Source organism: Branchiostoma belcheri, unplaced genomic scaffold (assembly GCF_001625305.1).
Source record: "Branchiostoma belcheri isolate BF01 breed outbred unplaced genomic scaffold, Haploidv18h27 scaffold119, whole genome shotgun sequence".
Lineage (NCBI taxonomy): Eukaryota > Metazoa > Chordata > Leptocardii > Amphioxiformes > Branchiostomatidae > Branchiostoma > Branchiostoma belcheri.
The window spans coordinates 880758-903856 of record NW_017802591.1 but is presented as its reverse complement, the minus strand read 5'-3'; the positions used below and the strand labels follow the sequence as shown (position 1 = coordinate 903856).

Sequence of the window (23099 nt, the reverse complement as noted above, 5' to 3'; positions counted from 1 at the left end):
ATTCCATAGCATTTAAGCCTATAATAGGATGCCTAGACCTGTTTTTATTTTTATTTTTTTTCGCCCTGTCGCTTCATATTTTTTCTGAAAAAATCCGAGAACCAACAAATTAAATTGGTGTGGCCTAAGATGATCGTTATCTTGATAAAAGTGTTTCTGACAGATATACCAATATGTCCCATATATATATATAATGGAACCAAAATTATTTCTACTACTTATGATAGTAATTATTGCTTGACTGTTGGTGGACTAAATGGAGCTGCTATAACCCTGTTTGTATTGTTACTGTCGTTATTTTCACTTGAACTTGACTGTACAGGAATACAGGAAAGTGATCATAATACGACCATCTGATCTTTTCACAATAAAATAATGTCCAAATTATACATAAGGATGTTCATGCGGCGATGTGAGTCAGACTCAGTATTGAGCGAAAGAAGTCATGCATGTAAGAAATAGTACTTGTATCTTCGAGTCCTGAGACTGCAGTATACGTATCTACATCTGCATCTATTCAATACTGGGCCAAACCCGACATCTCGCCTACGATGCGGCCGGAGGGGAGGGGGGAGGGGAGGGTGCTCACATACGTACACTCCTTGCTCGCACGTATTTAAATACTAGTATATGCGAAAATATTAGCCCAAAAGAAAAATACGGCAGTAGTTTAGAGCTTAAAATACCAACAGCACCGAGAAAAACTAAAGATATATCGATAACTTACCGACGACGGTGCGATCTGTCAGAACGACTCGTCCGTTTATGACAGAAAACCCAGTGGCGCGAAAATGGCCCGCGAAAATTCACAGTTGAGGCCGCACAACACAGTATTCATGGGCGAACCCCAAAAGTAGTCCGGGCACAAAGTAGTGCTGCACAATACTAGAGAAGGGTGCAGAGATTGTTTTGTGCATGGCATAGAGACAGAACCTGTGGTAAATGTTAGAGGAATACGTCAGTTTTGAGACTGTAAAAGTTGGATTATGGTGCGTGTAAACTGTTTAGTCGGCGTAGATTTGCGCTTGGATACTTGTCCCGCCTAGTACTGTGAGTCGGCTGCAGTTCCATGACCTCCGCAGTGGCGCTAATAAAGAGGGCGCGAGAAGAGAACTAGCCGGCAAATTTAAGCTCATTTTCACATATTTTGTACACTATACCCTGAAATTAAACATATTAAAATTCTGAACCTTGCTTGTGCACCCTAGTATGATTTTCCGTGAGTCGAAGTGAGTCACTTTGGGGTCCTTAACTATATACAAACAAACTGTGTTGTGCCGCCTTGACGGCTTGTTTTGCCCCTATTGACCTTTGACCTAAAATGGGGGCGCGAAACCGGAGATACGCGTATTTGGTAGGCCTAAAGGCTAAAGCTACCCTGACTTTGGATGATATGATTTGGATTAAAAGATGGGGCAGAAAAAGGGGACAGAAGTTATCAGGATTTCTTAGTTTTAAAACAGTAAAAGTTCAGATGCAATATTTCTAAACCAGTGAAAGTTCAGATACATGTAACGTTACATGTATATGCGGGTGTCCTGCACTTCATATATCAACCGCCAGGTGTCGTTACTGCAAACTTTCGACGTAAACAGTAGCGAAGTCCCGCCTGTTTTCGAGCAACAAGTCTTCTTCTTCCAACCCGGGAGGATATATTAAAAACCTCCATGTTACAACATGTTTGACGACGAAAATTATTCCCATGTGAACTTGAAGGAGTTCTCGGGCCACAAAGATGAGGTGAGTGGCTTGTGTCCATGTTAATTTTGTGGTGGTGAACTTTGAGTTTAATACTGTAACTATGACCACCGGAAAGTTTCGAGGGGGAGGGGGGCGTACATTTGTATGTGGTAAAAATATGGTATCAACTTGTCCGTTTTGCAGGTTTAAATCATGATACGTCGTTCTGTCTTGTAAGTACACCATTGGATGAATTTTCTCCATGTGTTGGTGTGGGTTTCCGTGATTCTTTACAGAAAATAATTTGTGTTTTGGTTAAATTTGAACCATAAAATATAATGGAGGCCACTGGCCACACCAATATATTTGTTGGTTCTCGGATTCCCCTCTTCATTTTATTTCCTGATTTGAAAAAAAAGTTTCTGGTTCTGAATCAACTGATGCGCATATTTTGGCCCCAACAGTTAAGGAAAGTCCTTTTCTTACTAGTTCATTGTATAGTTGGATCACTAGTTTAAGATCGCCAAAGTCTAATAAAGATAATAAATCCCTAACCTCCCGTCCCTAATTTTTCAGGACTAAAACAGGAAAGACGACATTTTTCTCCTAAGGCAAGATGATTCACTTTGATGAAGTAATTTTTATATATTTATTTACTTCTCCAGTGGAAATTAAAAATTTTGAACTTTTAATCAAACCCACTGTATTGATAAATTGTACAACTATTTAGAAAAGGACTTTCCTTACTCTCCGTCTTTCCTGTTTTAGTCCTGAAAAATTAGGGACGGGAGGTTAGGGATTTATTATCTTTATTAGACTTTGGCGATCTTAAACTAGTGATCCAACTATACAATGAATACAGTTTAACAAAGTAAAACTTGCACGAGGACACTTACGTTATATTTTCAATGTCAATGTTGGAAAATTGATTGTACAATGTTTTATCACTCAGTTGTCAGATCTAGCAAGAAAAGGTAAATCAGTGCGAAAAATTTGATACAGTCTGTATGCCCCTTGCAGGGGTCTACACAAAAAAAGACCTATAGCTAGGGTCTGCATTTTTTTCTAGGGTCATTTAGGAAACAGAAAACACAACATTTTGTTCTCTAGGCCTAAGTATAGTTAGTACTTTTAGTATATTCTTAATGGATTTTAATGTGTGATTTTTGCAGGTGAACTGCTGTGCATTCTCCCCAGACTGGGAGATGATGGTGACAGGGTCAGATGACTGTCTGGTCCGAGTCTGGAACACCCTCACTACCAGGATGGTCTGTAAACTCCGGGGGCACCAAGGTAGGTCAGGGGGAGGATCCTAGTCAGTACCTAGGGTACTTCTAGTCTACCACTTTTTTTTCTTTATTAGGCCACCCCAATTTGATTTCTTGGTTAATGGATTTTTCTAGAAAAATAATGGAGCTAGCGGGCGAAAAAAAAAAAAAACAGGCCTAGGCATCCTATTAGTATTATGGCCCAAAATGGTACGATAGGAGCCATGAAGTCAACATACCAGGCTGGTTCAAAATTTAAACAATGAATTTTGAACTTTTAATGATACCATTGGATTGAAAGATGGAATAACTGTAACAACTAGGAAGAAAAGGACTGTTTTCAACTGTTCAGGGGAAAATATGAGCATTTTGCAGTTGATTCAAACTTTTTATTTTTATTTGCAAATCAGAAAAAAATGAAGCGGGCGAATCCGTTAACCAAGAAATTAAATTGGTGTGGCCTTAGACCTAAATGGCAATCTCTTGTGACCCAACTTATACAATACAGTTTAATAAGTAAGTAAAACTTAAGCATGCATTCATGAGCATACTTAAATTTATATTTTCAATGTCAATATTGGAAAACCACTCAGGTGTCTTATTATGTAGCTAGAAAAGGTAGCAGGGGTCCACCCTAAAAAAAGGCTAGGGTCGGTAGTCTTTTGTACTAGGGTTGGTCGGGAAACAGGAAACACAATATTTTCCCCAGGCCTATGCAGCATTAACTGAAGCATCTTGTCTCCACGTACATGTATAGGTGCTGTGAAGAGCTGTGCCTTATCAAGTGACAGCAAGTTGTTTGCCACAGCTTCTTATGACAGCACAGTGAGGGTGTGGCAGACCAGGACAGGGGACTGTATACATGTGCTACAAGGTCAGGCCATGTACTCTTATTGTTGTTTGTTTTGTTTAATTCTTTTATTCATTTGTTTCCAACGTACAAAATACATGGTTGCCCAGTTGCCCCGGGCAACCAAATTTTCCTTGGGGCAACAGGTATTTTTGAACCTAGGTTGCCCAGTGTATGTGCTACCTGAATTTTAAGAATGCCCCCCCCCACACACACACACGAAATCATGCCCACTTGGCTTGCACCACTGTAGCCTGCAAATGCTTTCTAATTTTAGGTATTAATGGCTATTACAAGTAAAAGTTATGTTAAGGCTGTTAGAAATACTAGTATGTAACATTACTTAATTTGAGGAATTTAGTATAGGTGGTGGGGCAAACTAAAATTCTGATGGGCAACCTAATTTTTGCCGTAGGTTGCCCACTGGTAAACCTGGTTCAAAATGGTATTTAATGTACACTGGTTTCTGACTTTATTTGTTCATGAAAACTGCATATTGACTTGCTCACCGACCAAGCCCATTTTGAAAAGATGAGATGAGTGTATATATACAGCAGGGCTGTAGTAGCCAGATCCAAATTTTTTTCTGTCAACCCAGGTTTATGATCGGACTGGGGGGGAGAGTGCTCGCAATCTAGGGGATTCCAGTCACAATGTTTAGGTATTCAAGCCTTTAAAATAAAAATGCAATGTCCCACATTTTGAAAGGCAAATCATGGGGATGAGAGTGGTCGTTGTTGGTCCTTTGGATATTTTTATATTTTTACTCAAGATTTTTGTCAATATTGTCTGTCAAGGTTGACGGATTGGTTTAAAAATTTTTCTGTCACACGCTACAAAATTCCTGCAATGGACTGAAAAATGGTTCTGGCTAGAGCCCTGGTGTACAAAATATTCACTTACAACAGTTCTCAAAATGACACACTGGTGTGTCCAATTTTATTTCTGTACCTGAAAATGCAAAATATACTGTACAGGGCTCGAAATTCATTTTTGGGTGCACAAAAATATTTTAGGTGCACCACATGTACATAAGATAGAATAGGTGGAATGTCAACAAAAGCTATAATTGTGATGTTTCATTTCAAGAAAAGTACTGTAAGAATGATTGTATAATTTTTTCTGACACTTAGGCCACACCAATTTAATTTGTTGGTTCTCGGATTTTTTCAGAAAAAATATGAAGCGACAGGGCGAAAAAAATAAAAAATAAAAACAGGTGTAAGGCATCCTATTATAGGCTTAAATGCTATGAAATGAGCCATGAAGTCAACACAAAAGGCTGAGTTAAAATTTAAACATTGAATTTTGAACTTTTAATCATACCACTGCAATGATAGATGGGAAAACTGTAACAACTAGGAAGAAAAGGAATTTCCTCAACTGTTCAGGGCAAAACATAAGCATTTTTCAGTTGATTCAGGACCAGAATCAAATTTTTTTTTTTTTTTGCAAATCAGAAAAAAATGAAGAGGCGAATCCGAGAACCAACAAATTAAATTGGTGTGGCCTTAGATGTTAAGAATATGCTGTAACTACTATACATTTAACATACATGTTCATGTATTTACATACGTTAAAGCTAAGAAAATATTTTGGTGCATTGGTGCACCCACAGAAAAAAATTGGGTGCACAGCTCCAATTTTGGGTGCACTAAGGTGCACATGCGCCCAGTATTTCCAGCCCTGTACTGTATATTTTTCGTGATAAAGTGAAATGGATAGTACGTACCCAATGGCAGCAGGTGTAGCAAAAAGAAAGTTGACCATTTTTATTTGTTCTCGGTAATGATAAGTTTGTGTATTTCCTGTAATTAATATCTGAAAAAACCGAATAAAAGACCATTTTGAACTGAACTGTTTTCCCCAGGCCACACCAAGAGTGTGGAGACGGTTGTCTTCTCTCCTGACTGTACAAAACTGTGTTCTGGGTCATGGGACTGCAGCGCCATCATGTGGGATGTGCAGGTATGACAGCCTGTTTTCATGTAGCTATGAACATAGGAAAGGATACAGGATACAATGATATAAACACTTTATCCTCTTTGATGAACTCCTTGCTTTGACAAACATGAAAATATACTATATAATGATATAATAAATTTTGCATTTCTAACATCCTATCCAAGGGATGCATCTACGTAGTTGAAGCTAGGTGCACTGCTGAACTTACACCTTATTGAAGTGAGGAAAGTCGTGTTAAGTGCCTTTCCCAAGGGCACAACTATGGGTCCGAACCCAGAACCTCTTGATTCTGGCCCACTACTCCACATGATGCCACTATATTTATTACTGATAACATAGCATAATTCATTTATTTAACATACTAGACATTAAATTATTGTTTATGTGTGAATGTTTTCCCTCAGCAAGGCTGTGTTTTGAGAATATTAAGTGGACACAGCAGTCTGGTGCAGTCATGTGACTTTGACTACAAGGACAAGCATGTGGTAAGTGGATAATTATACTTATAATATCTTTTGTAGTGTTATATAATTAATTCCAACTAGTAGTAGTAGTACAATTACTTCCGTGCTCAGAGGATTTCAGTTTGTCTGTGTTTGTTTGTTTGTTTTCCTTTATGCCCATATACATGTAGCTGCTTGTATATTTAAATTCAGTAGAAGCACAGGAATTTTGATGATGTTTACAATTGGCTTTTGGACTAGTTTTAATGGCGTTCTACAGGGCTTTTACACACTTTTTAATTGCGAGTTAATGACCCGCCCCGAGGTGAATAATTTTTGGAACAGAGCCGTGTTCTTTTTGGGTCACCTGAGGTCATATGCGGGTGATTATTGGATTGTTTAATGTATGGATTGGGATGAATAATGACCCGATTTTGACTCTATTTGAATGTGACATTACGGCGTCATACGGAATGTGAAATGGAGCCTTCTGATTGGTCAACGTCACCCGGCTATATGATAATTATAGTGTTTTAACAAATGAAATAAAACTGCATGTGGAAAATGCACGAAAAGTTAATCAAGTTCTGTACTCTGTAATTGTTACTGTTGATTTCATGATAACTGGGTGTAATATGTGTGTGATTTTCTGTCAGGCAACAGGTTCGTGGGACTACACAGTGAGGGTGTGGCCTGTCAGCCCCATTGCAGATGAGAAAGTGAAGATCCTACGAGGTCACACCAGTAATGTGCACGCTGTGGTGTTCTCTAGAGTTGGCTTCCTGGTAAGTAACATAGTTACATCATGTTCAAACATGTGCCTGGGTCACAATAATTTAAATGTGGGTGTTCTGGCCCGTCTGATTTTTGTTCTTTAAATGATGCACTGTATGTACATGTAATTATGTTTTTCATATGGTTGGTATATACAGTTTCATACCATGGTGGCCGCTTTTTCTTGGTCACAAAAATTTTCCCCATTGATGCAAGCATTAAGCAACCCGTCCAAGGTGACCACCTGGCCAACGCGACCGCCCTGAGTTCCAGGGTCCGCTCAACTGCCCGTGGCGACCAAGTAATTTTGGATCGTGTTGATTATTGATGTTAAGGTATAGGAAGAAATCATGGAGAAACCAGACAGTTTGCCTTGATGTTTTGTTTGATGTAAATTGTTCCATGTGCCACCCTCCCCACATGCATTCACCACAGAACTGAAGATGCTTACAGCATTTGACATTAAAACATCTCGACTTGGAAACCATTTATGTCTCAGTCATGTTGTGAGATGACCCTCTTCAAGGAGACCACCTATCCAAGGTGACCGATTTTCTTCAGGCCCCTGGGTTGCTGGCTTGGACAGGTTTGCTCCCCTTCCAGATCTAATTAAGTTCGGGCCCTTTGAGAATGATTTGAGTGTAAGTTTGTAATTCCTGTCCCCATGCAGGCGAGTGGTTCCTGGGACAAGACAGTTCGTCTGTGGAACCCTGACACCAGTACGCTCCTGTTTGTGTTAGAGGGACACACGGGATGGGTCAAGGCACTGGCCTTCTCCATGGACAGTCTGTATCTGGCCTCAGCTGCAGACGATGAAACTGTGAGTATGTACTGTAGTTATGGCTTCACCACTATGTGGGATTTGATTGCCGGGGTTAACTCAATTAACACCTGTACAAAGCCATGCCATATTGACAGTATGACCTGCATTCAAGTGTTTTGGTAGGTATGTCAAGCTTTCCTGCTCCAGCATTGGAATGCGGGTCATAAACGCTTCTTTTTTATCTTGAAAATCAACAGTTTGCATTATGCAATTAAAAATCCTTACTAATAATGTAGGGGATAGCTAACCAACTGTTGTCACTAAATCATACTATAGTATAAATGTAAAGAATTTTTTTCCCTTGTGTTTCTCCTTCTTTCCCTGCCATATGTCATAAAATGTGGTGATTTAGCCATCCGCTACATTTGCTCCAAAGCAAATGTCAGCCAATCTACAGTAATAATAAGTACATTAACACAACACCCATCTTCCCCAGGCAGGAGGCTTTAGACTACCAAAACCTAGAACTTCATTTAGAAAAATCAAGAAAGCTCCCACAAAATACATGTATGTGTAAATTCTTACACAAAGAGTTATATCCTTTTTTTTCTTCAGTGAAGAAAATATTTATAGATGTAAGACTAGTATGATGCTCATTTTCAAGAAAATTAAGGAAAACTTTCTTTTTTAGCCTTAAAATATTTGTTTCTTGAGATCAAATGGAGTATTTTAAGATGTACCCTGATCTTTATTCTGGAGATTCTCTTTTGTTCTTATAAGATCCATTTTACTAAGAGTGACATTCTTGAATTTTCTAGAACTGTCTTGTTTTTGTTTTGAAAGATTTTGAGCAATCTGATTTTTTTTCTTGGTAATGTCTATGAAGAGACAACAATTATTAATTTCTTTACTATGTACTTTCTTGACCAAATATGGGAGATTCTAAAACAACTTATATCAGGACATTCTTGTACAGGTGCATAAAATTATAAAACATTTTCCCACAACACATCAAATCATCCACACCATCAGAGTTCAAAAAACACATCAATGACAGCCTACATTTTTTGAACATGTTTGAGCTGATCTTCCCGTTTCCTCATAATCTGCTGTGAAATGACATTAGATACTTGAACCTTGAACTGGGGACATCAAGGAACACGGGAGGCAATTTGGGTTCTTCTTCTCTGCTCATCTCTATCTCCTATTAGTGATTCAGTCTTTCTTTATCTTCTTCCACTGTATCTTGTGTCTCGACGATTTATGATGTATATCGAGATCTTTGTCAATTTTTGAATGCTAAAAACATTATGATTAGTATTATATATGTTACAGGTAGCTGTAAAGTATGAATATCAACACAATTCAGGCTGTTTTAGCTTGCGATGTTGTAACAGTTTAATTTGATAGATAAAATTCATTTAATGTCGGCAGTTTTCATAGTCCAGAAATTTTTCCAAATTAATGTATTATTTAGCTCTATGTCAGCAAACTGATACTTTCAAACTCAACCATACAATGTACAATCAAGCCCCGTGCTAGTTGGACAGCCTTAGCTGTATCTTCAACCATGCAAATTTTAAAATAATACAAGATATGCAATCCGCTTTGCAATCATTTATCATACATAACTGTACTAAATATATGTAATTAGGAATAGTTGATAAACTTAACAGTTACACAATCTCCCAGAAATTTCACCTGATCTACAAGAAATCAGAATACAATCATTTATGGTACATGATTGTATTTAGTAGGTATTAGAAATAGTTGATAAAGTTAACAGTTATGTGCACATGTATCTCAGTTTGCAATCTCCCAGAAATTTGCCCATCTACAAGAAGTACAATTACATGTATTTATGGTACATGACTGTATTAATTTAGTAGGTATTAAAAATTGTTGAAAAAGTTAACAGTTACAATATCACAAAACCGACTTTAGGCCACAACAATTAAATTTGTTTGTTCTTGAATTTTTTCAGAAAAAAATATGAAGCGCCAGGGTGAAAAAAAAATAAAAACAGACTTGGGCATACTATGATAGCCCCAAATGCTATGATAGGAGCCATGAAGTCAACACAAAAGGCTGGGTTAATATAATATAAACAATGAATTTTGAACTTGCCATGGCATTGATAGATGGAAAACAATCCACTGCATTGATGGATGGAAAAACTGAAACAAGTAGGAAGAAAACGACTTTCCTCAATTACTGTTGGGAGCAAAATATGAGCATATTTGAGTTGATTCAGTACCAGAATCTTTTTTTGGCAAATCAGAAAAAAATGAGAAACCAAAGGCGAATCCAAGAACCAGGAAATTAAATTGGTGTGGCCTTGTCATTACAAAATTGGGACAATTCACTTGTCTGTCCCAAAGAAGCACCAGGGAGCATCAAAATCAGACGTGTCATGGCAGCAACCCTTCTCCTCACATTCCGGTTTAGTCATGTTCTCATCACCACACTTCACACGATCTTTCACCTGGACCTGTAGACAGCCTGTTGGTAGAACAAAGACAACAAGAAATCAGAGATTCCAAACCCCAGGGAAGCATATAACACATGATGTTCACAATGACAGCTGAAACTTTCAGATATCACACGAACAGCACGCTACAAGAAAGAGATAGGTGGTGTCACAATAATTGTATATTGAATGTACAGTACAGGATCCGGATACCCTTCCCTTACTGAAAGTAGACTAAGTGTGGGGTCGTGTGGCGTAGTGGTAGTGTCTTCGGCCCAGACTCGAGAGGGCGAGGGTTCGAATCCTGCCTGGTGTCACCGATCTTGTGCCCTTGGGAAAGGTACTTTACATGACTTTCCTTACTTCACACAGGTGTAAATGAGTACCTAGCTATAGCTTCGGCTAGGGATGTCCCTCGGATAGGACGTTAAATGGAGGTCCCGTGTTTAGGGAGAGCCACACCCCACGCACATTAAAGAACCCACTGCACTTATCGAAAAAGAGTAAGGGACCTCAGTGTTCTCACCAGGATTTTTTCACAGCATAGGGGGCCAGGTTGCGGGCCAACCCACACATCGAGCGCCGAAGGCGCGAGGGCGAGCGCCGGAGGCGCGAGTAATGTAGGGGGGTCCGGGGGCATCCTCCCCCGGAAAATTTTGAAATATATAACCCTCTGAAACACCTGGCCATTTCCTGCATTTTGAGGGTCAAATTTTGAAAAAGTTTTCATCTTTGTTACAGCTTTTTTTAAAGGTTCAAATCCAAAATTTATTTCCAAATTCATGAAGGGTCATAATAAATGGAGTTACTTGTCTTATGCTTGGTACAGGTCTTGGGCAAAATACTCAGACACTGTATAGACTAATATTTATAAATGCTTCAAAAAGGAAACTACTGGAGTACACTTGTATCGTGTTTTAGAATTTGCTCTGATATTTTAACTTTGCAACATCAAAATTAGCCCAAGCCTCGGCACAGTTCAAAGGGTTTCTTCTGTCAACACAACGTCGGTAGCCAACAAGAGGTTCTTTGGTTCTTCCCCGTGGCATTGGTAAATTATATTGGTAAAATGGTAGAATTACTTGATAATGAGCTATATCACCGACGAAATCAAGAACATTCTGAGGGAAAACACCGTAAAAACTGGCTTCTGTGCAGCTGTGTCAATTTCTAACGTGTTGCGTGCGCCCCATCTTGGAAGAGTCTATTCTGTAAACAGGGGGAAAGTTTCTTGGAAATACTTCAAACCCTTGTCAAATGATGAAAAAATACGATATTGTGCAGGAACAACATGGCATACTTATTTGTTAATTCTTAGATTTTGAATTTAAAATTGTATTGACAGATGTTGAAAGGTAGACAACAGTAGATTTGAGACATCGTGGTCCCTTGAAATGAACTTATCCAAAGCATGCCGCTGGCCGCTAAGTCCCAGTCTAGTTAGCGCTGTCAGTTTAATTTTTCGGTAAATTTCTCCATGCAAGACGATCCAGCCAAAAAAATTGACAAGTTTGGACAACAATAAAGGATGTATGCTGTTGAGTGGCGTACATAATGGCACCCAGGTTTCTGGAATTAGATCTTTATTTACGCCCGTCAAGCATGAGGGGAGGGCAGCAGGTCGGTACTTGAAGTCCTCACTTCGGCCCTTGTTTATCTCAAAAATTTGGGTATTTCTGCTAGTTTTTAGGTGTAATTGATAGGAAATCTCAAAGACTAGGTACTGATGTTAGTGATAATGTTTGTTTCCGAGTATTGAGCTTGAACGTACAGGCAAAACTTAGCGCACCGCTCCCGAGCCGCTCCTGGCGGCCTGATCTGAATCTCACGCCCTGTGTCACGCCCGTCTATCGCCGCCAATTTGTGGGGTTTGATTAATTAACTCACAGAAGGTTGTGAATCACTTCTTTGTTACTTGAAACTGCGTTCTATGAGATGTTCATTGTGCCGAGAGAAAAGACATTATTTTTATCAAGTTTAAAGCAAGGATTATTGCGACGGTAGCCGAGATCAAAAGGGTAAAAATCAACTGAAAATCCCGCTACGCTGGTCGGAAACACAGCATAGCGGCAAAATTACAGCGTAGCGGAACAAATTCACAGCATAGCGGCCCGCTATGCTCAAAAGGCCTGGCGAGAACACTGGACCTTCCTAGTGTCAGTGGTTCAGACCTTACAGTCCGGTGTATAGTCCACAGAACTGTCAGCCTGTGCCTGTTTAAATGATAACAGCTGTTGTGTAACTTCAGCACGCCATGTCTATATGAAATTTATGTTTTTATTAGGACCAGATACCACAGAGAGTTTTTGTTGTACAGTATTGTTAGGGGATGTCACAGAGTGTACACAGTCTGAAAAGTAGATTAAGGGGACCTTACCAATACCTCTTTTCCCCATTGGGCACGCAGGGTTGATGCAGTACTCCCACACGGTGCTAGGGTCCGTAGTGAAGCACCACACGCTGTATTTGCTCTCGGGACTGGGATTGCGGCAGTAGTTCTCTGTCAGCTCAGGAAATAATTCCAGCCAGAACATGTGTTTGTGGGGTTTTTCGGCGTCCCAACGCTGACAGGTCTTCCCGCTTTTTGTCACAGAGATGTCCCCACGGTGGTCTGATCCATCTGGATTTCCCACACAGCCTGGAAGTACGAAAGCCCAGAGGTGCAAGCTTAACCTGTCAATGCAAACACCTGCATCGTCTATGCTAACAGCTGCATCATCTACACAAACACTTGCATCATCTGCACAAACACCTGTATTGTCTATATGCTAACAACTGCATGGTCTACACACACATCTGCATCATCCACGCAAACACATGCATCATCTATGCTAACAGCTGCATCATCTACACAAACACCTGCGACCTGCGTCGTCTATGCAAACATCTGCATCGTCTATGCTAACATCTGCGTCATCTACACAAACACCTGCATTGTCACCGCAAACCCCTGCATCATCTACACACACACCTGCATTGTCTATGCTAAGAGCTGCATTGTCTATGCAAACACCTGCATCATCTACGTAAACGCCTGCGTTATCTACGCAAACACCTGCACCGTCAGCTAACACCTGTGCCATCTATGCAAACACCTTCATCATCTATGCAAACACCTGTATTGTCTACACACACACCTGCATCGTCTTTGCTAACAGCTGCATCGTCTAAAAATATGCAAACACCGGCATCATCTACGCTAACAGTTGCGTCATTTACACAAACACCTGCGGCATCTACGCAAACACCTGTATTGTCTATGCAGATACCTGCACCGTCTATGCAAACACCTACGTCATCTATGCAAACACCTGCATTATTTACGCAAACGATTCATTTACGCAAACAGTCATTGCCAACCCAAATTGTTGTTGCATAGATGCAGCTTGTACAAAATGTACCTTTGATGAGCTTTTAGACAGGAGTTGCCAGTAGGAAAACAAAGTTTAACATAATTAAGGCCACACCACCAGCAGGATTTTGTGGGATATACCGCTGGAATCGCTAATCCTGTCCCATAACGCAATGTTTGGTATGAGAACGTTGAAGTTTTGGGCAGGTCCTGAAATTAAAGTGCTGGTGCATGCCGCTGTTATTTGAACCAGGATTTTTATTTACTGGACCAGTTCAATCGTGTACTTTGTTTTGAAGCAAGGGGCTACATACCACGAAAATAAAACATCTTGATTACATATATTGAAATAGTTAGAATGTTCTCAACTACTGCAGCATCAAATCAAAAATTGATTTAAGAATTAAGATACATGTACCAGGATCTCAATATTATCAAAAATCAAAGAAACCTATTTATGGTTTTGTTATCTTGTCCGGTATGATTACCATAATAAGAAGAATATTTTACCTGTTTTATTCACAGTCTTGATGGGTGGACCAGTGGTACTGACTGCCAGTCGACTGGTTGTGGGCTGCAGAGCATCTTGATTTTGTAGTAAGCAGCCAGAGAAGTGTAAAAGTAGTATAATTAATTAATATATTAAGTTGTGAAGTGTGACACATGTACCAAGGGCCAGTACCTGTATGTATAAACACAAAAACCCTGGGCTCTTGGGAATGGAACATGGGCCACCAGCTCAAGAACCTGACACATAAACCACTAGGCTAAAAGGTCAGTTGGTAGTATTTGAACACTTAAACTGTTACACTACTCCTATTTTTCTACTCGTCATTGAATCTCCTTGTTTGACATCCCTGTGTGTCACACTTTGCCACTACTCACCGTCACAGGGCTGGCATGGGAACCAGTGAAACACTAGGGAAAAGTATAGAACACAAAAACCACTGGCTCCCGGGAATTGAATGTGGGCCACAAGCTCAAGAACCCCACACGCCAACCACTAGGACCCTGTTCATACCAGACTTTTATGACAGTTTTTATGTTGTTACTCCAGGCTCATGGAGTCAACATCCTGGCTTTGTGCGACCTCCAAGCTTTTTGATTAAGCATTGTTTTGAGTTCGTTTCTACTGTTTTTTTCATGGTTTTTCTCAATTTTACTATGGAATTAGCACATGCAACCTGGTCGGCGGACGAGACCAAGCTCCCGATATCTATTTTTGGAGAGCAGGAGTCGCCGAAAAAGCTGTTGGGAGGGGGGAGCTGTACCGAAACAAAAAATGTATGCCTGGACATTCCAGTCAAGCTGGGGGAGCATGGTTTGTCGAAGATAACAGCAGTGCTGTGGTAAGATATAGAGCAAGAAGATGGCATACAAGAAGAGCAGGAGGAATGGTTATTCAAACTTTAGTTTAGTTTAGTTGGTTATTCATCGGACAGGATTTTTACAAAACTGGTTATGTAAAGTCTTTTATGAACGCTAGAGGTTTTAGCCGGGTTTTCTTTCACTGATTATTTAGCTGTTTCGAACAGTTTTTGAAAGTCTGGTATGAACGGGTCTAGGTTAAAAGATCCAAACCTGTTAGACGGGACAGTTGGTGGTGCTTGAACCTCCCTGTAAGAAGGCTTAGCTTAGTATAACTTGCAGTAGCTACTAAAGTTAAAAAGAGAAACAGATCTTGACATCATTGACTTCTTCGTCTGGTTTTTATTTTTTTAGTATGATGCTCTGTTTTTATACTCTTATAGAGAAGCAAAAATGACTGTGTCCAAAACTTAGAAATGCTATTTGTGACTTCTCTGCCTTAACTTGTGTGTACTTCTTGCAATAATCATCAATAATCATATTTAATAAATATAATACCTGTTTTATCCATGGTCTGCATGGGGGGACCAGTTGTTGATGGTTGAATGGTTGATGGCTGTGAAGCATCTTGATTTGGTGTAAGAAGTCAAAGAAGTATATTAAAGTTCTTAGACTAGTAATATAAGTGGTAAGTATATGTTATGCTTGCAGCTATAATGTATAAGTGAATAGGCCACACTGACTTAATTTTATAGATGACATCCTCTGAAGACCCCCAAACTAGTGTGTGCGGGCGAATAAAAAAAATTCCAGCCCAAAAAAAGTGCTGTTAAACCACAGGAATACGAAGCTGGTATTGCGAATTTGAGGTAGTACATAGTGACTTTAAAGTATTTTTGGTCTAATGCTTGCAGCTTAAAGTTAAATAGAAAAACATTGATATCATCTTCCTCTTCTGTTCATAAGTATTTTTACGGTGTTAACTAGGAATACTTTTTTTATCCAGTTTAAATAAACAGCACCAGGGACAGGTCTGTTTGTTGTTTAACACTGATCAGCACCAGGGACAGGTCTTTTTGTTGTTGAATACTGATCAGCACCAGGGACAGGCCTGTTTGTTGTTGAACACTGATCAGCACCAGGGACAGGTCTGTTTGTTGTTGAATACTGATCAGCACCAGGGACAGGTCTGTTTGTTGTTAAACACTGATCAGCACCAGGGACAGGTCTGTTTGTTGTTGAGCACTGATCAGCACCAGGGACAGGTCTGTTGTTAAACACTGAACAGTACCAGGGACAGGTCTGTTGTTGAATACTGATCAGCACCAGGGACAGGCCTGTTTGTTGTTTAACACTGATCAGTACCAGGGACAGGTCTGTTTGTTGTTAAACACTGATCAGCACCAGGGACAGGTCTGTTTGTTGTTTAACACTGATCAGCACCAGGGACAGGTCTGTTTGTTGTTGAATACTGATCAGCACCAGGGACAGGTCTGTTTGTTGTTGAACACTGATCAGCACCAGGGACAGGTCTGTTTGTTGTTGAACACTGATCAGCACCAGGGACAGGTCTGTTTGTTGTTGAATACTGATCAGCATCAAAGACACTTAATATTAGCGCTTTTACTAGTACCATTTTTTTTATTTGTTAATTGAAATACTTTTAAGATTTGTACTTTGAATTTGCTGTTTTCACTGTGTTAGTGTGTGTGTGTATAAGTGTATTTATGTGAATTGTACAATGTATAAGTTTAATCACTAGAGATTGCCAAAGTCTATACCGAAGAAAGAAAGGAAAAAATGTTTTTTACTAGGTAATCCCTAATCCTACTGACCCTAATTTTTCAGCACTGAAACAGGAAACACAATATTTTTTAGACCCTAAGCACAAGACCTAACAACCCTAAGCACAAGACATAATACAGTGTTTGTCTTATATACGGCTATTCCGAGATCAGGGTGCGCCAATGGCATCGTGCATCGTTATGTCAATCTTACTCTGTATTTATCGCATTCTGTTGACATTTATCAAACTTGTTATACTAGTACAGTTATTTTCCAGACAATCAGGAAAAGATTTGGTGTTAAGATGTTTAAAACTTATGCTATGGCCAATTTAAGACCAGAAATTGGCATAAAATCTACGTTATGCTGTTGCACTTGAAAAATGCCAGTTTTTGAAATATGCTTTTAAGTAATTTGGGAACAAAAAAATGGAATGAAAAGATTTGCAATATGTTCAGACATGCTCAGTCTGATATGTTTTGCAAAAAACCTGATGATGATTGGAAATTTCTCTTTTCTAGAGCGCATTTATCAATATGTTGTACACGTTATGTAAAATTCATAAATTAACACATTGCAATTAACTTATCTCCCTGTACTAAAAAGGATGGTGATAGAATTGGCCATTTTGCATGTTATGCAAGGTACATCCATATATGACACAAAACATGTGTTTTTATGTTGCTTGTCCTTTGGGTTAATATGGCTGATGGCTTACAGTTACCTGTCTTTTTTGTCCGAGAAAATGTGTAGTGTCCGTTGCTCGGTAATAACTTAAAATAGAAAAGCTGTGGGTGCATATGATTTCAGGTTTTGAAACAGCTGAAGATGCTGACTTAAAACACAGTAGCTATTTCAGTCTATTGCTGTAATTATATGAAATAATGTCAAAAACCTCAAGGGTGTAGTGTCCGTTGCCATGTAGTGTCCGTTGCCAAGTATACCTATATTAGGTACATTAATTACATTTTGTTGCAACTTTGAAGTAATTTTGTCATTTATGTTATTTCTGTAGCATTTTGTCAACCCCTAAATGACAGGTCTTGCAAGATTTGGTGTTCTTGTCATGTACTTGAGCGGCCAGACGTGGCCGGCAACGGACACTACAGCTTAGCTGTAGTGTCCGTTGCCGGCCACATCTGAAATGAGTGGGCTAAGTTTGGATAGAGCACAACTTTTGAACCAAACGTCTCTATCCAAAAATTTAAAAAGTGCAATGTATGGCAACACCTCTAGTGCGACTTTCTGCACTGAAAGTAGAAAAATATAAAACTTGAAAAATTGGCCCAAGTGCAACCCTTTGGCGCACCCTGATCTCGGAATAGCCGATAGACTTATATAGACTTATATAGAGAAGTGAATAACCTGTTTTAGCCGTGGTCTTCATGTCTGGACCAGCTGTAGAATTGGGAGCATTTTGATCTGGTTTGGAGATGACACCAGACTGTGGCCTGCTGTTAAATATGTAGGAAATTGTGACCTGCACTGTTTCACAAGATTTCACCTCAGAGTCTGTACTTGAACCTGAAAGAAAGATTTAAAAGAACCCAATGGCACAAATCTATACATGTATGTGAAGTTGTAACAATTATGTTACAGTGGGTGAGGGTACATTGTACATGTACATTGTAAGTACTGCCTGCATACGATAAAGTAGCAATCGCACAGAGATCGTACGGTATAAGCATGTACAACTCACCACTTGTGCAACGTAGCAGATGCACGTTTAAGAACCCACCACACTTACAAAAAAATATCAGGGGACCTTCCCAGAGTGAGTGGTTCAAACCTTACAGTCTGGTCTCATGGTTGACATCTTCAGGACTGAGGTGGTAGTCACCTGTTATGTCAATCCTTCCACAAATGTGGTAAATCTTCTTCATGAAATAAATGAAATAAGTTCCACTAACTATGATGATCATAGTTTCTCAATCCTGGGTTGATAACTCTGGTACTTGAAGACATTCATGGCTATTTCTTTAAGCTTGAATGTCTTTTTGTTGTGGCCTGTTAAAAGACTGTTGCAAGAATTTTACGACTTAAAAGTTGTAAAATAGTGGTGATAGAGATGTAAACACTGCTATAGATCTACATGTAATGGCAAGCAATGGCTATTATCAATAATGGTTATGGAGAAATATATTAGGTACTGAGAAACATTTAAACCATTTCATTTTGCAAAATGTCTACTAGTACTAGTAGTAGGTATATTTACCAATTTGAGGGTGACAAGCAAGTGGACATATGTTACCTTCAAAAAGTACTGCATTACCAAATCCTGATTTATTCTTCATGACATTATGTAAAATTTCAGGGCGGCAAAACAAAATATTCTGTATGCGTGAATATAATATATTATTATGACATTGACTGCCATTTTTAGCACATTTTCATCATCATTTTATACTCAAAGCGTTTTAAATAGCCCCAAAACAAGCTATGCGAGGCATTTTTGGGTACCGCCAAAAAAAATAATAGGAAAGAAAAGAAAGGAGCCGTGTCAACATGACACAGGTATGTGTGGAACATGTGACAAACCCTGAAGGTGCACAGCTATAATTATATAATTTATAAGTCTACCTGCTCACAGTCAAGCCCACAAACAGTGAACAGAACGTGCGCCAGGATGAAAAGGGCTACCATGATTAATAAATCTATATAGCTAGAACCAACTCATGATAAAAAACAAACAACCATATTCCATCAGTGACATCGCATTCTTGCCTCAGGGGTATGGTTGATTCAGCTTGCTAAAAGAATGACCCACAAAAGTTGACTTCATGAAAATCCAGTTTTGCCGCCCTGAAATTGCTTTGGATACTTTTTAAAGACTCAAACTTTACCGTTCCTAGTGAATTCTTTCATCAGTGACAACTTGGAAGGATAAGGATACTAACCTCCAAATTTTCGATGGCTATCAGTCCATCTTGTTCACGGAGTGGCCTAATCTCGCGAGAGCGCGAGACTAGGCCCGAGACTTGCATCGGTCTGTCGGGTCCCACCCCCCGCTGCCTCCCTCCGGAGTAAGGGTAAGTAAGTCTTGGGGAGTTCCCAACCTTCTGTCCGGTTCTGAACAAGATGGACTGATAGCCATCGAAAATTTGGAGGTTAGTATCCTTATCCTTCCAAAGTTGTCACTGATGAAAGAATTCACTAGGAACTGTATCTATACGTGACAAATGAATTCAACGATATTCAAACTTTACCGAGTGAAGTGAAGTGGCCGATGGGAAGTATCAAGCAGACCCAGACCAACAGTCCTCTACTTGCACCCATCCTTCCTCCGAAATAGAATCCCAAAATGTCGGGGCTGCCAGTCTGTTCTGGGTTTGTCACACTGTACGGGGAGGTTTTCCTCTGACTACAGTGTGGTAATAAGTCTGCTACAGTGGATATCATTGTTTTACACATACATTAGCAAGGGTCTGCATGGGGGTTCCAGGCAACTCTTAACGGTAAATTTAGGAGGGGCAATAACACTTGATGGTAAATGTTTAATGGTACATTAAGTTGTCTTGTATCATTAAACAAATACTTTGGGAGCGACTTTGGAATGTTCAATAGACAGTTGCATTCATGGGGAATGTCTGTGGACATCTTGGATTTTTTGGGCAATATGGATCGGAGTTTGACTACACGATATGAAGAATTTCTCAAAAAAGTCAAATTCAGGATAAGAAATAATGCACTATCTGGCACTAAGTGGCCAATTATGCTTTGTGACAGCACTTATTTTAAATTTGCCAGCTACGATAAGCGCTGAACTAAAATGGCTCGACATAGCAAGCAATACTAAGCAAAATGGCTCGCTATGTCTCACAGAAAAAGGCATGCAGACCCTCATTGCCTTTATCTTCTGAGGAAAGAACAGTGCCCAACATGACTGGATTGAGAAAAGAGCCGGGTTTGAATACAGAAGCTGTGTGGATGATCTGTTTTTCTTGTACACGTCTTTGAAGTTTGAGTTCAAAAGATAATTGTACAATGTAGTATACACGTTAAGCATTCCTTGATCTTGTAAGACCATGAAAGGCACTACTTCAACACCATGTACTTAATGTTTCCTTTTATTCTTAAAGTGTCTTTAGTAAGTTCTGACGCAAGTCACACGGTTTTTCTTCAATCAATCAATCAACCACAACCACTATCAACCCCCCTCGGTGTAAGCCCTTCTTAAGTGAGAATCCTGTCTCCAAAGTGTTTTATTTGTTGCAAGTGTCTCCCATGTGCAAATATATTGTCCATGGCTTTTTAAGTTCCATTTGACTACAATTCTTTAAAGAGTAGGTGGCCACATGGGGATGCCACATGCTCTTGTCCCATGGCAAGTTCACTGTACAGTTGCTGTAGATACAATGTAGATGACAATACAAACAACAAAACAGGCAAGAGAGTTACACAATCATACACTGTATGCTCCATGTAAGAACACTGCCTGCATGTAAACCTGACATTACTGAATTGAGAAAAAAACTTTAAGGTCTTTTTTATCTTTTCTTTATTTACTTACTTCATGGTTCACCACAAAACAAGGCTCAGTGCAGAAGCTGTGTGGATGATCTGTTTTTCTCATACTTTCTTTGAAGATTTTGTTCAAAAGACAGATGACATGAAACAGTTTAAAGGCCACTGGTCTTTGGTACCACTTCTGTTGGAAGATTGGCATGAAATCATGCATGGCAGCTCCAGGAGTTTTTTGTACTTGTTATCATAAAATTATGACAGCTCCAAGAACAACCTTACCTGGACCAGTTTTCTGACAATTTCTCCCCTTCATACCCTCATGCAGGTTCTGATCTGGGATGTGACCAGTGGAACATGTATCAAGGAACTTCAGGTAGGTGCAGATGACTGACTACTACGTACAGTAGTTCCTTTTATTACACTTCACACTTACTGGGGATTGGACAGATTTTTATATTCAATAATTTACTATTAATTATATGACCTGGCTTCACTTATATTATGAGGGGCAAATTTCACTGGTAGACTATGTAAGTTCAATGACATTTCTTGCTATTTCTTTATGTGCTGATGAATCAGATACATTTGTATATATCCGTCAAAGATGGTGACAGGTGGATTGGGAAAAATTTGTGTCTACTGAGTGGCAAAATTGTTTCTGAACAGTTTTTACTATGATCTATACTTTGTAATTTCTGAGTGGTGTGGGAAAAAATTGTCTGGTGCAGGTAATTGTTAATGTTACCTGCACATGTGTACAGCAAAAAAAAGATTTGAGCCCTGGAAAGTAAACAATCAAAGTATTATCAAGCAAATTAATGCACTACCAAAAATGTTTCTTATTTTCTTATGTTGAGAAATATTTTATTGCCAGGGGGATTTTCAAGAAAATTCAAGAAACATTCTTCAAAGATTTTGTATGTTGATTCTTACAAGAATTTTATTCTTCTTTTTTCTTAAGAAAAGAAAATATTTCCGATCTACTATCATGCTCACCAACAAGAATCTAAAGAATTTTTAGAATTTCAAGAAAGTTTACAATATTTTTTTTCTGCTACAAGAAATCTTTTCTTGTGTACAGAATGGTTTTCTTGCTTCACAAGAACAGTTAGCTCTTAGTTCAAGAAATATTTTCTTGTGGACAGAATCGTTTTCTTGCTACAGCACGTGTGTTTCTTGAAATTTCTTGCTACGGGGATTCTTTAATTTCTTGTTCAAAGAATAATTTTCTTGCTACAAGATACCATTTCTTTGTACATGATTGTATAAGGAAACAAGAAAAACAAGAAAAAAGCATTTTTGGTAGTGGACTGTTACCTTCTATTCTAACATGTTTCCCCTGCTGTAATGTCCAGGGCATGGTGGACCAGGTGCACACATGTAAATACTCCACAGAAGGCACCCTCCTGGCATCAGGAGCTACAGCTGTCACACTCATGGTCAGAACTAAACCTTCACAGGAAGAACAGAACACTGCAGAACCTGAAACTTCTACAGACTGTAGTTTAAAGACAAGAGTCAGCAGAACTTCAAGTCCCTGTCACACATAACAAAATATGGCCTCTGTCCAAACTCCCCTCAACCATGGTTAGGAGAGCATGTCAGCAGAACATACTGCACATGGGCAAAACCCGTAATGTATTGTGCATAGTACTTCGGCAGAACGTCTCATATAAGGTTATATTTGCTCATATAAGGTTAGCATTCCGACAGTAGTTTTCAAGTGTTATGACGGAAAAGATATCGTCTGCAACAGGCAAAATTCTAATGCAATGTTGACCAAAAATCCAACGAAAACTGCGAAAATCCATGGTTCTGCGCAGGCGCAGTACGTTCTGCCGACGTGCTGGTTAGGAGTAGGTAGGGAGCAAGGTTGGCTGTGATTGGGCAAGGTCTGCTACCGTTTGACAGCACCATATACATTCATGTAGTGTACACTGTATATAAGGACCTAATGGAAGTGTACTGTGTGTTGCC

At 39.3% G+C, this 23099-nt stretch overlaps 2 protein-coding genes across 3 annotated transcripts in view; one reads left to right on the top strand and one right to left on the bottom strand.

Moving 5' to 3' along the window:
* LOC109462593 overlaps nt 1–815 on the bottom strand; it is a 5289-nt gene extending 4474 nt beyond the window's left edge. Inside the window, exon 1 of one of the 2 annotated variants that reach the window (XM_019759153.1) lies at nt 728–815. The gene's annotated coding sequence lies outside the window, so the exon portion shown is untranslated. The remainder of the gene's footprint in view (nt 1–727) is intronic. The other variant, XM_019759154.1, reaches the window with a different exon arrangement.
* Nucleotides 816–1336: 521 nt separating this feature from the next.
* Nucleotides 1337–22681, top strand: LOC109462592 (WD repeat-containing protein 38-like). Its single transcript, XM_019759152.1, has 9 exons — nt 1337–1740; nt 2853–2973; nt 3706–3822; nt 5669–5766; nt 6168–6248; nt 6863–6991; nt 7651–7800; nt 21448–21495; nt 22478–22681. Exons 1-9 carry the CDS (start codon nt 1678–1680, stop codon nt 22670–22672), a joined length of 1002 nt encoding a protein of 333 aa, XP_019614711.1. The 5' UTR covers nt 1337–1677; the 3' UTR covers nt 22673–22681.
* The last annotated feature ends 418 nt before the right edge of the window (nt 22682–23099 follow it).

What these genes read in the sequence shown, in the direction of transcription:
- LOC109462592 (XM_019759152.1), top strand. Translation starts at nt 1,678, where the DNA reads ATGTTTGACGACGAAAATTATTCCCATGTGAACTTGAAGGAGTTCTCG. An exon ending in CCATCATGTGGGATGTGCAG is followed by an intron (nt 5,767 to 6,167) that starts GTATGACAGCCT and finishes GTTTTCCCTCAG; the next exon opens with CAAGGCTGTGTTTTGAGAAT. An exon ending in CATGTATCAAGGAACTTCAG is followed by an intron (nt 21,496 to 22,477) that starts GTAGGTGCAGAT and finishes TGTAATGTCCAG; the next exon opens with GGCATGGTGGACCAGGTGCA.